Here is a 15,578-nt window from a genome sequence, read left to right as displayed (position 1 = left end):
TTCCAAATAGAAAACCCACTTATGCAATGGCATCCCTTCTGATGGGGCCTTCCTAGTGAAAGCTTATAAACAGAGACATACACTACCCACTTCTTGATGTTCCCTTATAATAAATATTTTGGAAACAAAATAGGATAGGAATTTAGTTTCTCATTATAAAATGGCTTCTTATTGAGTAATCCATCTCTTAATCAAATTATGAGTTAGACACATTGGGAAATAATATATGCAATTAGATGTGTAGTACAAATCCAATTCCATTTGGGGATTCAAGTGTCTTTTTTGTTAGTAGTGCTGGTGTTCCAAACGTTGTCAAAAAACAATCAGTAGAGAAAGCTGAATGAATAAATGCTTGTTCCTAGAAGAAATAACTAGCTTTAGGTTTCTGAATTACAGAGAATAGTCCGCTTTCCCTGTCAAGCCCGTTCAAACATGTCATACTCTTCACAGTAATCAAGGCAGTCGTCTTAATACTATACTCTTTTCCAAATTAAGTGCTTAGATTTCATCATCTGCACCACATTGTTGAACAATTACATTAGCCTTTATTCCCATTTCGCATGTATCTGTAAAATGCATTAGGCAGCCATTTATGTTCCAAAGAGCCTTGGCATTCCAATTGCCTCTGGGTTATATCTTACTGGATTCTACTACCTTGTTCTAGGAAATTTAATTTAGCTTTCACAGCTTTGACTGGCTCTCTTTCTCAATGTTTTTTCAACCTTGATTGTTCTTTTTCTCCTTTCTGAAATCAAGAGTCTGTCTCCACTCTTGTACCATTTCAAATTACTTCCCAGAGTTATATAGTTTTCCCAATTTTTCAGTCATGTATGTATTCCTTGAGTGATGGTTGCTTGTTTGCTCTCTTTCTTCATAAAACAAGAGTTGTCAGGTGGTAACTCTTCCTTTAATGATCAACCTTTTAAAAATCTCTATTTAAATTTTCTTCACTTGAAATTTTATGTTTATGGTCGTGCTTTATTCACTTAATGACTCACTCATGCGACATAATTCTCCACCTTCCCCTCCAGCCCTGTTCCTTATATCCTTTCAACAGTCTTGTGATTTACTAACCTCTAGGTAAATATCCCAAATGCTCAAGAAGATATGAAGGATTGGGGGTTTGTGAGAGATGGGTGACATAGGTTATTATCTCAAATCTATAGTTTCCAAATTTTTGGATTTGTCTTTAACTATTTCATCATACTGTATAGTTCTTTATTAGATGGGTCAGAGACTGCTGGTCATGGCATTTTTGAACTCCATTTATCCCTGCAGAACTTCTCTGTTGGACTCTGGAGAGATTGCTCAAGAGCATAGTTAATGCCAGAGCTTCCAGAATGTATCCCTAAATGGAGGTCTGCTCCAACACCAAATGAAAAACTTTGATATTTGCCAAATACCTGTCATGTCATCTGCACAACCTATTTTGACAAGTACAGAAAAAATACACCTAACCATAGTGATGGAGGCTGAGAGACCGGGCTTTAGCCCTGCACAAACGCAAAGCATTGAAGAATATGTTCTTTCAAAATATTGCTGGTATTTTAATTTTAATGGAACAACTAAACATATGTAATCAAATATTTACATTCCTCCTGTGCAATATACATTGATCCTCTGGTTCAAGAGAAGTCGATCGAACTGATTTTCCTGATTAAACTATGGAGTGCAGCCAGTGCTATGCTAGACCCAGCTCACAAAGGTTGCTCATTAAAATGTATTGGGCATGTGTCTTCCCAATGGTAGCTTGAAATCAGCCATGATGAGATTATTCACACCATGGAACTTGACAAACACAACATATTAGAACTTTTTTTTTTTTTTCCAGAGACACCATTGTTAAGTATTTACCAGCACACTGTTGGATTCATTTGGCTTAATAGCCACCACTAAAAGAAGCAATGGTGGTCTAAATCAGAGGGAGGATAACAGAACATATGGAAGTTTATACTTCTTATATGTTGATATTATCATCCTTTCTGGTGACTTTGGTGGTGGTACAGAAGCAACAGATATATTATAAATTCAGGTTGTTGAAATTCTTAAAGGCTGACAAAACAAGCAAATCTTCCTGGTTCTTTGAGGGTATAATTAAATTGGTTCCAATTTGCCACCTGCAATTAACAACTAATGAACAGAAGAGTTAGACTATAAGATTTGACTGAATATCAAAAGGATATGAATATTTTTCTTTTGTTTGCGAGAGAATTTGTGACTGGATTGTCTACCCAACTCATAGCACAAAACCATGTCCAGTACAAAACCTTGCTGCACATCTTTGATGACCCAGAGCACATTGCTTTTGGAGAGAGCCAATGCTATTTATCCAGCTGTAATTGTTAGAAAGTTCTTCTTTACGTTGACCAGAATGCTGCCGTCTAATTCTATCTTTTGACCCTAATTCTGCGCTCTAGGCACACAGAATAAATCCTGCCCCTGTTCTCCAAACTCCAAGTGTTTGAAAGCAATGGTGATGGATATGCCAATATTTGACAAGTGGGTTATACGGGCTCCATGTGTTTCTTTCTATAGGATTACACATCCTTAGTTCTTCCAATTAATCCTCCTAAGGCACTTTTCACCCTGGTTAGATTCCCCTGGATATAATGCTGTTTCTTAATGTCTACCTCAAAATATGATGTTTGGTCTGGACATTGTACTCCAGATCGGATCTTTCCAGTATATAGGAATGTGTTACATTTTCCCCTCCCAAGTGGTGGATGCTGTATCCCTGAATATACACTAAAGGTACAGTAGCTTTTTGGACCTTGATCGATTTGTTTGTTCATATTAAGTAAGTAAGTAAAAGAGCAACAACAAAAACAAGCAAACAAAACAAAGCCCGGGTCAATCAGATCAGCATCATCATATAAATTAAAACTTTATCCATCTCCAGGCAAGAATCCTCCTTAGTGCCGGACATGACATACAGAAAGTGATCAATAAAGTTTGTTCTTTACTTTGAATAAACCTGATCTTGTCATCCTCAAATGTGATGAGCCCACCCCTTAGTCTTCATCCAAGATATGATTTAAAAATTATATTTAACAAGACAGGGTCAAGTTCAGGATATCCTCTCAGAGTAGTGATCCTCAAGGGGAAAGGAGGACTTTCCCTTTCACGGTGCCACCCTGACCTCCACTGAGACGTGTTGGTGTATGTGCCACACCCCCTTCCCAGCCTCACCGCTGATGCGAAAGAGCTGAGCGTCACTGTTGTTAGAGACATTCTCAACTGTTCAAATAACTAAAGATTCATGTATCCAACCATACTCTTATGAATGAGTTTGCATTTTGCCCTTCTATGTGAAGAATATAAAAAATTTTGTCTGAGAATCTCCTGACTAGATCAGTGGTTTTCTCGTTGTATTTCCTGAGGTTGGGCCTCTGTACCTTACTCCCGCTTTTATCTGTTTTACAGCTTGACGTTCTACACAGAGTTTAATTTGACAAATGGACATTCTCTCTTTAGTGAGCTCAGCGATAACTCCAGTAGTCACTGCTCTCTTTCTTCAAATGTACAGAGACCATCCGTTTAAATAATCCTTTCTAGAATATTACCTAGAATTAGGGGGAGTTTTTTTGAACAATTCACTCCCATTTTGATCATCTTTTGATTCCTTTCTCCATAGACCTTCACACATATTAGACTGAGCAACCATAGCTTCAAGCTTTTTCATTGCTCAAGAGCGTGAATGGCCTGGACCTGGGGATTCTTACATAAAACAGCTGAGTACTATCTCACTGTCTCCCCACCTCTTTTTTATATGTAAATCCTTACTAACATATCTGTTCTTCCCTTTCTGGTTTGAGGGTTTTTCTCCTTGATAGAGACCAAGGAATCAGAATAGAAACTAAATAATTCTTCTTTGCATCCTTGTCTCTACGCTTTCACTTGTCTATCATTTCCTCCTCCCTGCTGCTTCTATAACTTGTACGTATAATTTGTTGCCCTTACTGCACTATATCATATTTATTGCATGGTCATCTCTCCACTGGGCCGGAAGTTCTTTAGATGGCAGAACTGTCATACATCTGTAAATCCTGAAACCTAGTACAGTGACTGGTGGTAGAGCATAGGGATTAAGCATTCATTCATTCACTCATTCACTCACTCATTCGTTTATTCAAAAATATTTATTAATCAATGACTATCAGACTGCAATTAACAAAGTGCTGGAGATACAGTGGTGAACAAGACAGACTTGGTCTCTGTTCTCAATGTGTGCACATTATGTTGGGGGAGATATATATAAAGCTAATCACCAAAAATAATATATTATTACAAAACTAGGCAGTGTACTGTACTACTTAAATGCAGGCCAGGGTAAATGAGTTAGAAGTCGGCTGAGAAAGTTCAGCAGTGGTAGCCATCACTTGGACCAGTTTCTTCTGCTGCCATCTCCATTAGAAAGTCTTCCACCACATGCTCACAAAATAGGTGCCCAAAGAAATGTCATTTATCTTTAGCTTCCTTCCTGTTTTCTTCTGTTCTGAGCTCTACTTCTCTGTGTCGGAATCATATTTCTCATTTCTGAATGAGCTAAGTCTAAGGAAGCTTGTACTGCTCTTTTGTCTGCTACCCCATAGCGCTGGGATCAGCTCTTGGATTGTAGCTGCAACTATGTCCTTTTTTCCCCTTCTGTATAGGGTTCTATTATTCCCCTAAGAATTCTTACTCTCAACTGATCTCAAGAGCCTGGCTTTAGTTTTGAGGTCAAATAGACCTGAGTTTGATTCTCAGTACAGTCACTAGCTAGACTTTGGCAAATTATCTTCTCAAGGCTCAATTTTAATTTTCTCAACTATTAAAAAAATATTTCATAAGATTGTTGTACAAATTGGATGAGATAATTTATATAAAGTATGGAGCCCAGTGACTGGTTTTCAATATATGGCAGCTTGGGTCATTCTCAACATCATTATCATCACTATAATAGACAGTAACCAGTGTTTGTGGAATTGAATTATTTTCACATTCTCATTTCTTTCCACTATCATTTTTACATGTGTTAATAACTTTGTAATAACCAAGAGACTTTATTACTAAGAATACCTTTTAACTGCTGAAAGGGTGTGTTTTTATTTTTGTGGGTTTTGTTCTTGCTTTTAGCATTTTAGTCAATCCACATTTTCAGTAGTGTTTCCTTCACATTAATCACTTTGTATTGTAATAGTTCTTTCAAGTACTTAATTCATCCAAAATTTCATCTCATTGGAATTTATGGTGGAATTCATCCTCACATGACATGGTTTAAAAAAAAGAAAAGAAAAGGCAGGGGATTGAATGCTGACTTTTATTTGAGCCCCTCTTGCCCTGTACTTGACCTGAAGCAGTTTGAGAATCATTCCACTGATTCTGACAGTAATGTATCCCATTCTTCAAGTGTATTTTAAATGGGCAAGGGTTTTACTCTGTTGGGCTTGTGAACTATTTCTTCATACTTACCTGTACAAATCAGACAGATTTGCAAAATTAAGATGTTTGACTTCTATTTAAAGAAAAGTATAGTCCTTTCAATTGTAGAATGTGTCTGGACAAGTTTACACAGTGACTCAAGAACTAAGTCTCATCTTAATTATCATTCCTGGAACAAAGCAAGCAAACGTACACACACACACACACACACACACACACACACACTAGAGTTTTTGACCTTGATATCCTTCCAATATAATATAAATAAATGCACACACAGGATAAATCTAAAGATAAAGATCATTTAATCAAATCATGAGTTAGGTCATTACTTGTCACCTCTAAGGTGACTAAGGCAGAAGAACATTGGAGCTACTCTCTAGAGGCCTACAATTTATTTACTCTTTGTTCTTTGCCTATGGACCAAGACAGGAAGTGATCCTGTACAAGTCCAGTCATCTGAATAATTTGTAGGCCATTATCAAAGCACCACGCTCTGTTCCTTCACAGACCTTTGAAACTATATTGTTGCTGAGTGCAGAACACCTTCTGCCTCCACTGGTTCATCTCACTGCTACTCCATCTTCAGAGTTAAGCTTAGATGTAGAAGTCTTCCCTCCTCACCCCACCACCAGCCCCCCTCTGGGTGGCCTGTGTTCACTCTCAGCTAGAAAATCCCTATGAGCTGGATTAAAATTACTAGATTCCTCATCTCTTTACTCCAATCCATTGAGATTAATACCTGTATCTTGTGCGCTGACATACCTAATGCTTAAATACAAAGTAAGCACAAAGACTATTCAATATACTTTAATACATAAAAATAGTGTATATATGTAATATCATGGCAATTAAGAGCACAGCTGTGGAGTCAGATATCTAAGATGGTGACTTGGTGCCCACCCTTACTGCTTGTGATCTTGGACAAGTTATTTAGCACCCCACCATGCCTCAGTTTCCTCATCAGTTAAATGGGTATAATGATATATCTACCTAATGAGATTTTTTTGGCGCTAAATGCAGGTAAAGTGCTTAGAGCAGCGCCAGGCATGCAGAGTCCATAACTGCTCTTATTAATATTGTTAATCTCATCTCATCTCTCTCCCACCTCCCTTTCATCTTCACCTTCCAGCTCTCTCTCTCTTTTTACACATGCTTTGCACAGAAACAAAGCAGGCTTGAGGGCCAGCATTATTTGGTAGTTAACCACAGTGTAATTAAACCACATGTTGGCAAGTTTTTTTTCACTTCTTGGGAAGGCAGCGTTACTTTGGGGAAAGAGCACTGAACTAGATGGTCCACGTCCCAGACTGTTTTCTAAGGTATGTATCTCAAAAAGGAGCATTCCTTTGAATGTGCTCATTACTCTGTATACATTTTTTTAATAAACAGAATAGGTTTTTAGATGTATTGTGTTTAATTCCATGTAAGAATTCCAACACTGCACTGTCTACCATCAGAAACCTGGAACCTTGAGGTACAGGGGAAAGCTTACTAAATAGGGGTCAGGGAATTAGGTACTATACGTGTGTTTTGGAGAGATCAAAATTAATCTGGGCCTCATTACTGCATAAAATAAGGAGGCTGTGTCTGATGAACTAAAGCCTGAAAATTCAATGAATCTATTTTGAGATAGAGTAAAGACATTTAAAGTTAGCACTCTTGTTGACAGAAAGAAATGTTATATATATGCAACGGAATCTTACCCAGCCATGAGAAATCCTGCCATTTGCGACAAATGGATGGACCTTGAGGGCATTGTGCTAAGTGGAGTAACTCAGACAGAGAAAGACAAATGCGGTATAATAGCACTTATATGTGGAACCTAAAAAAGCAGAACTCATAGAAATAGAGAGTAGAATAGTGGTTGCCAGGAGCTGGAAAGTAAGGGAAATAGGGAGATGTTGGTCAAAGGCTATAAACTTCCAGTTGTAAGACAAATATGTTCTGGAAATCTCAGGTACAGCATGGTGATTGTGGCTCACTGTGCTGTGGTACACAGTTGAAAGCTGCCCAGAGAGTACATCTGAAATGGTCCCATCACAAAAAAGCAGTGGTAATTATGCGATGTGATGGCAATATCAGCTAATGCTACGGTGGTAATCATTGTGCAATATATAAGTGCATTAAATCGACACGTACACCTGAAGCTTACACAGTGTCATATGTCAATTGTGTTTCAGTAAAACTGGGGGGGTGGTAGAGAAAGAAATGTACAAAATGAATATTCTTGTGAAGATGGGTAGTAAAGAAGTCAGGGAAAGTAGGTGAGGCAATCTTGAAGACTGTCTGGTTTCCTTGCACCAGATCTTGAGAGCGTGATGGACATGAGTTATGTCCCAAAACAGGGAGCTCACCGACTTTTTCCCTATTGCTGTAATATGAGAAGATGCTCTTGAAAATAATTTATGGATAACACCAATTTTAAAGAGCATTTAAACATAGTAGGTTTGGCCTGGGTTTTAAAGGAGCCAATGGGCACAGACCGCAGGAGGGGCTGGGAAGGTAGAGAGTATCTCTCAATGGCTACCACACCAGAAACTGTGAGGAAGGGGAGAAAAGGCAACTGACTAGGATGAACTCAGATATTTCCAATCTTCATTAGAAATGGCACATATGAGGGGTGCCTAGGTAGCTTGGTTGGTTAAGCATCTCGCTCTTGGTTTTAGCTCAAGTCATGATCTCAGCGTCCTGAGATCCAGCCCCACAAGGGGCACTGCGCTCAGCAGGGCATCTGTTTGGAATTCTCTCTCTCCCTCTGCTCCTCCCCCTGCTTGTTCTCTCTCTCTCTCTCTCTGAAATAAAATAAATAAATAAAACTTTTAAAAAAAAGGAAATGGCAAAGATGATTGTGGGAAGGTGAGGAGAAAACCTTGACAGATCACCTCAATGTTAACGTGAGATTTTGAAATCTAGATTAAGCCCCCTGCGGGGTCCTAAACAAGAGTGAAAACAGTAGCTCTGTGTGAAGAGTTTTTAGATTCTTAATTGAACTTTTATCTTGAAATGAAATTGTTTATTGTAATTTAAATATATGGGAATAAGAGTCACAGAATGTATTTCTAAGAGCACTTATATTTGGAATAAGCACCATCTCTACTTTATTTGAGATAACTTTTTAAAAATTTTTAGATGCCAACTGGTAATTCATATTCCCCTAACAATTCTTATTTTTTTAAAAATCAGGCCCTGTTGATATAAAATGGAGGGTTTTTCATTGTTTTGTGATGTTACCAGTTGCACGAGGGATAAATATAGAACACAGAGATTCAGTAGGAAAGAAATAGTAAAATGAATCATGCTCACCAAGTCCTGGGTGTTCTGCGTGAGCTGTGGAGTCAGACCTTCACACAGCTCACAAACAGGCCAAGAATTAAGGACAACAAATCTAAATGCCACAAAGGTGACAAGATGGGAAGGGTAATGCTTCCTATTTGTTAATGCAGCTTTACCGGTCACAGAGGATTGAGTACGTGCAGACTATTACACACTTGAATTTCCTAGGAAATCAGATCTTCACAGATAGAAAGATGCTTATGCTTCTATTAGCAAATAAGAATTAACAAAAATGATAAAAACAATCAATCAAAGTACCATCCTAGTTGTGGACATCACAAAAAATGTGGAAATTTTAGCCAATATGGCATAAAGAAATGCCAACAAAGGAAATGCAGTGCAGATCCCACTGAGAAGCAAAACCCCATCATGGGGGAGGCCCATTATTGCAAGAACACAGATTTAAGCTCTGAAATATTCAAAAAATATAATTTAGTGGCTTTTGAAAATGCAGTTCAGAGGCTTTGTGTAATGTATTTTAATATACACTTGCTACTGTATTGTTTCCTCTTCTTGAGGGCAAAGACCAACCAGTCTTCCATTTGTTATCCAATGTATTCAGAGTTTTCCAGTTTGCAGTTTTTGGTCAATAATAAATATTTTTGTCTAAATGTTGGACTTTCTCCTACAAAGATAAAAAAATGAAGTCTGATGTCTGAGTATTTTAGCTGTGGAATAACTGAACTGTTCTTAAGAGAAAAAACAGCAGCGCCTGGGTGGCTCAGTCTTAAGTGTCTGCCCTCGGCTCAGGTCATGATCCCAGCGTTCTGGGATAGAGCCCCGCATCAGTCTCCCTGCTCAGCGGGAAGCCTGCTTCTCCCTCCCCCTGCTTGTGTTCCCTCTCTCGCTGCCTCTCTCCCTGTCAAATTAATAAAATCTTAAAAAAAAATAAATAAACAGATGAAAAATAGCATGGGGGCACCCGGGTGGCTCAGCCGGTTAAGCATCTGCCTTCATCTCAGGTCATAATCTCGTGGTCCTGGGATCGAGCCCCATGTGGGGCTCCCTGCTCAGTGGGGAGTCTGCTTCTCCCTCTGCCTCTGCCTCCTCCTGCCTCCACTCTCTCTCTCTTTCAAATAAATAAAATTTTAAAATAGCATGGTAATAATTACAATTAATGAAGTTTATGAAGTCACAAATTTAAAAATTAAAGAATCAAAATAGCTTCTATATTTAGAGTAAGCCCTTATGGAGTTTCTACATTTATTCCTGTGCTGCTTCTCAGGATACGTTTCTCACTCATAGTCAGAGAAAATGTCTCTTAAGTGCTTTTTTATGAAGGAAACATACTACGCGCTGGTATAACGGTAAGAAGTGAAATACTGATTCAGGGTTTACTGATGGATGAAATTAATTTAGAACAGAAATAGAAATAGAAGCGGAATGGTTATGAGCGGATGAGACATCGCTGTCCACATGAGCTATGACACAGCGGCTATTGCTTTGGGCATGGGTTCACGTGAAGTCCTTCGAGGGCTGAGTTTATTGTTCCGGTTGTCTGTTGGCCAGAGCCTGCCGGCACTGCCCTCTGCTCCTTGTCTTCCTGAGAGCACACTGACCTGACTGATTACTTCATATCCAGCCCTCATTCTTGGAATGTTCTGTAGGGTAACCATGTTTGTAATCCCAATAGCACAGTGCAGCACAATGTTATTTCCTAGTTCATGGTTTTGCTAGCGCCACAAAAGACAGAGTGGTGATTTCAAGGACATGTTTGCTGATTTAGGTGGCAGTGGTTTCCACTAAGATGCTATCACCTCTGAACAAGGACACATTTATTCCACCATCAGAGCTGCCCATCACGAACTGAGTCTAAAGATAGCTTTCACTGATGGGCATGTGTAACCTTTGGCCTTTTTCACATCGCACGAGCTAAAAACTCCAACTCCTTACATTAGGAGGTTAAGAGTTCCAATTAAGTCTCCTGTTACCAGTACATTTGAAAGCCTATCATTTGGGATGCCTTCCTTTACCTTTCCTGTGACTTCTCTAAAGCGAAAAATGAAAGGGAACAATATGACCCACAATCACTCTGGATTATGGGGACATGATGTTTTTATAATAGTTTTATTCTTCCAAGTGTAAAAGTAGGGATTGGAGACCCTGCCGATGCTAAGTCTGTTTGCTGCTTTGTGTTTCTAGATGACGAAGAATGGCACAGTAGAATCGGAAGAAGCTAGCACTCTTACCGTGGATGACATTTCCGATGATGATATTGATTTAGACAACACAGAGGTAGACGAGTACTTCTTTCTACAACCGCTGCCGACAAAAAAAAGAAGAGCACTGCTGCGGGCCTCCGGGGTGAAAAAGATTGATGTGGAAGAAAAGCACGAGCTCCGCGCCATCCGCCTGTCGAGAGAGGACTGTGGCTGCGACTGCCGAGTGTTCTGTGATCCAGAAACGTGTACCTGCAGCCTGGCAGGCATTAAGTGTCAGGTAAGGACCTGGATTTCAAGGACTCCAAAGAGGAGACCTCATATACCACCCCACATGTGACAGAGAAAGAAGTTTCTCCCACACAGGAAGAAACTTTGCAGTAAGGCAAGACCTATGGTTCAAGAAAAGAGAAATATGAAGTCCGGGACATGTCTGGGTATACATAATACGCTCTTACATATAAAATATTATGTGAGAGGCAACCCTAGCTGTAGCTTAGTCCATCAGAATTATTTCCTCTTGGATCCATTTATTGTACCAGCTTATCGTGGGTTTTTACAAGCACTCAGAGAGATCGTGACATCTCTGACATAGGAGTTTGTGTTTTCTGATCCATCTACGGGTTACAAAATGATGATAGGTTAGAGGTGGCACGCACTGGTGGGAAAATGACAAGACTGGGACTTAAGAAAATGGAGTTCTACTCCTGGCTCTGCTTTCTGCCAGCTGTGTGAAATTGGCAAGTCAGGTAAGCTTTCTGGGCTCAGTTTCCTTATCTCAAAAATGAAAGGGCTGGACTGGATCAGCGGTTGGCAAACTGTGGTTCGAGGGACAAATCTGGCCTGCCACCTGTTTCTGTAAATAACATTTTAGCAAAGCCCAGACATTCTGCGTCTCTTTGTTTGTCTGTTTTCGTGTCGTCTATGACTGCTGTCATGCTTTCACAGCAGCAATGAGTATTTGCCAGAAACGCCGTAGGGCCCACAGAGCCTAAAATAGTTCTTCTTTGGCCCTTTACCAAAAAAAAAAAAAAGGAAAAGGAAAGAAAGGAAGAGTTTACCAACCTCGGGGCTAGATGATGCTCAAGTCCCCATACATCTATATGATTTATGCTCCATGATTAGTAGGGTGTTATTATTTTATGAGGAAACTTGCCTTTTTTAATAAGGACGGCCACTCAGGCAGGCCAAAAGAGAAGATAGTTCTCATCTGCTGAACAGTTGCTTAAGTGGATTAATAGAGAAGGGATCCACGAGTAAGAAAACAGTGATAGATCTGGCTCTGCCCTCTGCCACTGCTTTTTACTGAAAGCAGGATGACTGCTGGAGTCTGCTTCTCCTCTGTGGCAGAGAAAATGCCCTGCGCCTGGATAAGGTGGCAAACAGGGTAAGTTCTTTCCGGGTGCCCGCGCTCTGGTCTGCATACAGGTTAATTGGTAGAAATTAGCAAATGTCTTAGGAGTGCCCTTGGATTGCCGAAAATTCCTCCTATTATCACCCGAGTGACGAGGTCAGTCCCATGACACTTGATGAACCCAAACACCCTAGAGCCCAATCGCTCTAATTCTGGGGTATCGATGACATGAACATCCCTTTCCCTCAAGAAGCTTATAGTCTCCTGGAGTGGGGAGGGGCAGGGGAGAGCCAGAACCTAAATGCATGGGTCCCCCAGCCAGAGTCAAAAAATGGTCACAACTGTCCCAGCCCTGCAGGACACATACATGCACCATAGACCAGGGACCCAAACAAATGAGAAGAAAAACCAACAAAAACGAACTATCAGGCTGCATGAGACTAAATGCTGTCAATCTGGCCATGTCAGGCAGAAACGTTCATTTTATAATAAGCCAAGAAGAGGGGGACGGCTAGTATGGAAAATGTCATCTAATTCAGATTAAAAATAGCAGGTAAGGATAGCAGCAGTAAGTTTGTGTCATTTAAAATTGGGCATGTGAGCTTGCGTGCAGTGGAAGTGCAGGGAGTCTGGGGAAAGGAGCGACTTTGAAAAGATGGGTGCAAAAGTAATAGGCCAGACAGAGAGAGGGGTGGGGAGGGGAGAATGGAGAAAGAAGAAAGCATGGGGAGGGGTCAATGAACTAAAATGCCACACTTACAGCTGTGACTCATTTTTATTTTGAATACAGGTTTTAAACCCAGGTTTGACTCCTAACGTTTGAAGTCTTCACTTCCCCTCTTCGTTTCTTTGCAGTGTGCTTGTCATTTGTTCTGGCGAAAGTGGGATGAAGTGATCCCAGATTCAAAGGGGTTGCGGAGAGGTGCTGGATTTTTCTTTGGTCTGTAAGAGTTCCACGGGGCTAATCTGTGTTCTTCCTTCCAAGGTGGATCGAATGTCTTTCCCATGTGGCTGCACTAAAGAAGGATGTAGTAACACAGCAGGTAGAATTGAATTTAATCCGATCCGTGTCCGGACTCACTTTTTGCACACAATAATGAAACTTGAACTGGAGAAAAACCGAGAGCAGCAAATCCCCACGCTGAACGGCTGCCACGGCGAGATAAGCGCTCACAGTAGCTCCATGGGCCCCGTGGCGCACTCCGTGGAGTATTCCATCGCAGACAATTTCGAGATTGAGACCGAGCCGCAGGCCGCCGTGCTGCACCTGCAGTCGGCCGAGGAATTAGACTGCCAAGGAGACGAGGAGGAGGAGGAGGAGGAGGACGGCAGCAGCTTCTGCAGCGGAGTCACGGATTCCAGCACGCAGAGCCTGGCGCCTAGTGAGTCAGATGACGAGGAGGAAGAGGAGGAGGAGGAGGAAGAGGAGGAGGAGGACGACGACGACGACGACGAGAAAGGGGACAGCTTCGTGGAAGGGTTGGGGACCCATGCGGAAGTCGTCCCTCTCCCTTCCGTCCTCTGTTATTCCGACGGCTCGGCCGTCCACGAGAGCCACGCGAAAAACGCTTCTTTTTACGCCAACTCTTCAACTCTGTATTACCAAATCGACAGCCACATTCCAGGAACGCCTACCCAGATCTCTGAGAGCTATTCCGAACGAGATCCTGTGAAGAACGGTACCCTCTCGCTGGTGCCTTACACCATGACCCCGGAGCAGTTCGTTGACTATGCCCGCCAAGCCGAAGAGGCCTACGGCGCCTCCCACTACCCAGCTGCCAACCCCTCTGTCATCGTCTGCTGCTCCTCTGCGGAAAACGACAGCGGTGTGCCCTGCAACAGCTTATACTCCGAACACAGGTCCAATCATCCCCAGGTGGAATTCCACTCGTACTTGAAAGGCCCCTCCCAGGAAGGGTTTGTCTCCACGTTGAATGGTGACAGTCACATTTCAGAGCACCCGGCGGAAAATTCTTTGAGTCTGGCAGAAAAGAGCAGATTGCACGAAGAGTGCATCAAATCACCCGTGGTTGAGACCGTCCCTGTTTAGTAGCTGAAGTTCTTCTAGGACCAACTCTTCTCGTATTTAAAGCACTGTATTTAATTGGATTTCCTGGGCCCGTGGTGGTTTAAACTGAGGACCAAGCAACCCCGGACTGTGGTGAATCTTCCAGACTGTATTTTGTTTTCTCCTTTCTAGCTACATGACTGTGGCATTGCACAAATACAGTCTCTTGAGGATTTTAAAAGATTTCAGACTGTTTTGATAGAAAAATGCTAATTTTAAAAAAAGCCTATCTCACAGTTGCCTACCTGTCAAACTGTGTGAAACCTGCCAAGCTGTGTAGATCAGAGCTCCAAGTTTTGGATTATCGGGCCTGTGCAAGATTGTTAACTAAGACTGGGAAATAATAAGATTTAGAGTCCTAATTTTCGATAAATCTGAAGATGATGGTGACTTTTTAATGTAAAAGTAATTATTGTAAGAAAAAGATTTAATCGTTCCATGTGTGTTTTGTTTATGGTAGTTAGAAGTCATGTTTTGATGAAAACGAACAGCGACATGTTCTTTTAAGCTGAAGATGCATAGTTAGCCCGCCGAGCATGCCCACACGGATTGCATCTGGAATCCATTCACGTTTTTATGATCATGACTGATCAGATTTGCAAATACTTTCTTAAGGGTGAAATAGGCCTATTTTTGCTATTTTGGACAAATAAATGAGTCTATATGTGCAGGTCCTTACACAGTTTTCTCTAAAGTTAAGAGTTAGGACAATCCTCTGGTGAGGGTCTAGTCATTGCCCTCCCTCAGTTGACTCCAGAGATGGAGGTAGAAGGAATTGCCTTTCTTTTTTAAACAGCATCATCTTGGTTCTTAGCTTGGACAGCACCTTTAAACTCTACTCCCCTACATCCAAATGCACTTTAGTGCCCCTTCATGGTACCTTGTGAGGGGTGGGGACTGAGAACTCTTTGAGATGAAAAATTAAAAAAAAAAATTTTTTTTTAATCTGCAACTATTTAAGGTTCATATAATTAATATAGAGGAATCATCCAATGATACTTTATGAAGGAAAAATGACCTATTTTCCTTCGCCACTCTGAAGACCTAACTCGGTAAAAGCAGAGGAGGCAGAGGAAACCCGGAAGAAACACATCCTCAGCAACCATCCTTGTCTACAGCATGATCAATCCATCTCGACAAAATGAGTATATAAGGAGATTTCCTTTTAGTGACTAGCTGATTGAAGGGGGGGCCTCTACCCAAATACTCAACTAGGCCTTACTTTTCTGAAGCGTTTTGA

At 41.0% G+C, this 15,578-nt stretch overlaps 1 protein-coding gene across 1 annotated transcript in view; it reads left to right on the top strand.

Moving 5' to 3' along the window:
• CSRNP3 (cysteine and serine rich nuclear protein 3) overlaps positions 1-14,471 on the top strand; it is a 69,248-nt gene extending 54,777 nt beyond the window's left edge. Inside the window, exons 3-4 of the mRNA XM_008687046.2 lie at positions 10,900-11,196; positions 13,256-14,471. Of these exons, the coding sequence (XP_008685268.1) occupies positions 10,900-11,196; positions 13,256-14,320 (1,362 nt within the window). The 3' untranslated portion in view covers positions 14,321-14,471. The remainder of the gene's footprint in view (positions 1-10,899; positions 11,197-13,255) is intronic.
• Positions 14,472-15,578: the final 1,107 nt, after the last annotated feature.

Source organism: Ursus maritimus, unplaced genomic scaffold (assembly GCF_017311325.1).
Source record: "Ursus maritimus isolate PB19 unplaced genomic scaffold, ASM1731132v1 scaffold_1, whole genome shotgun sequence".
In the NCBI taxonomy this organism is placed as follows: domain Eukaryota; kingdom Metazoa; phylum Chordata; class Mammalia; order Carnivora; family Ursidae; genus Ursus; species Ursus maritimus.
The sequence above is the reverse complement of the archived record's forward strand: the minus strand, read 5'-3'. Positions and strand labels throughout refer to the sequence as shown.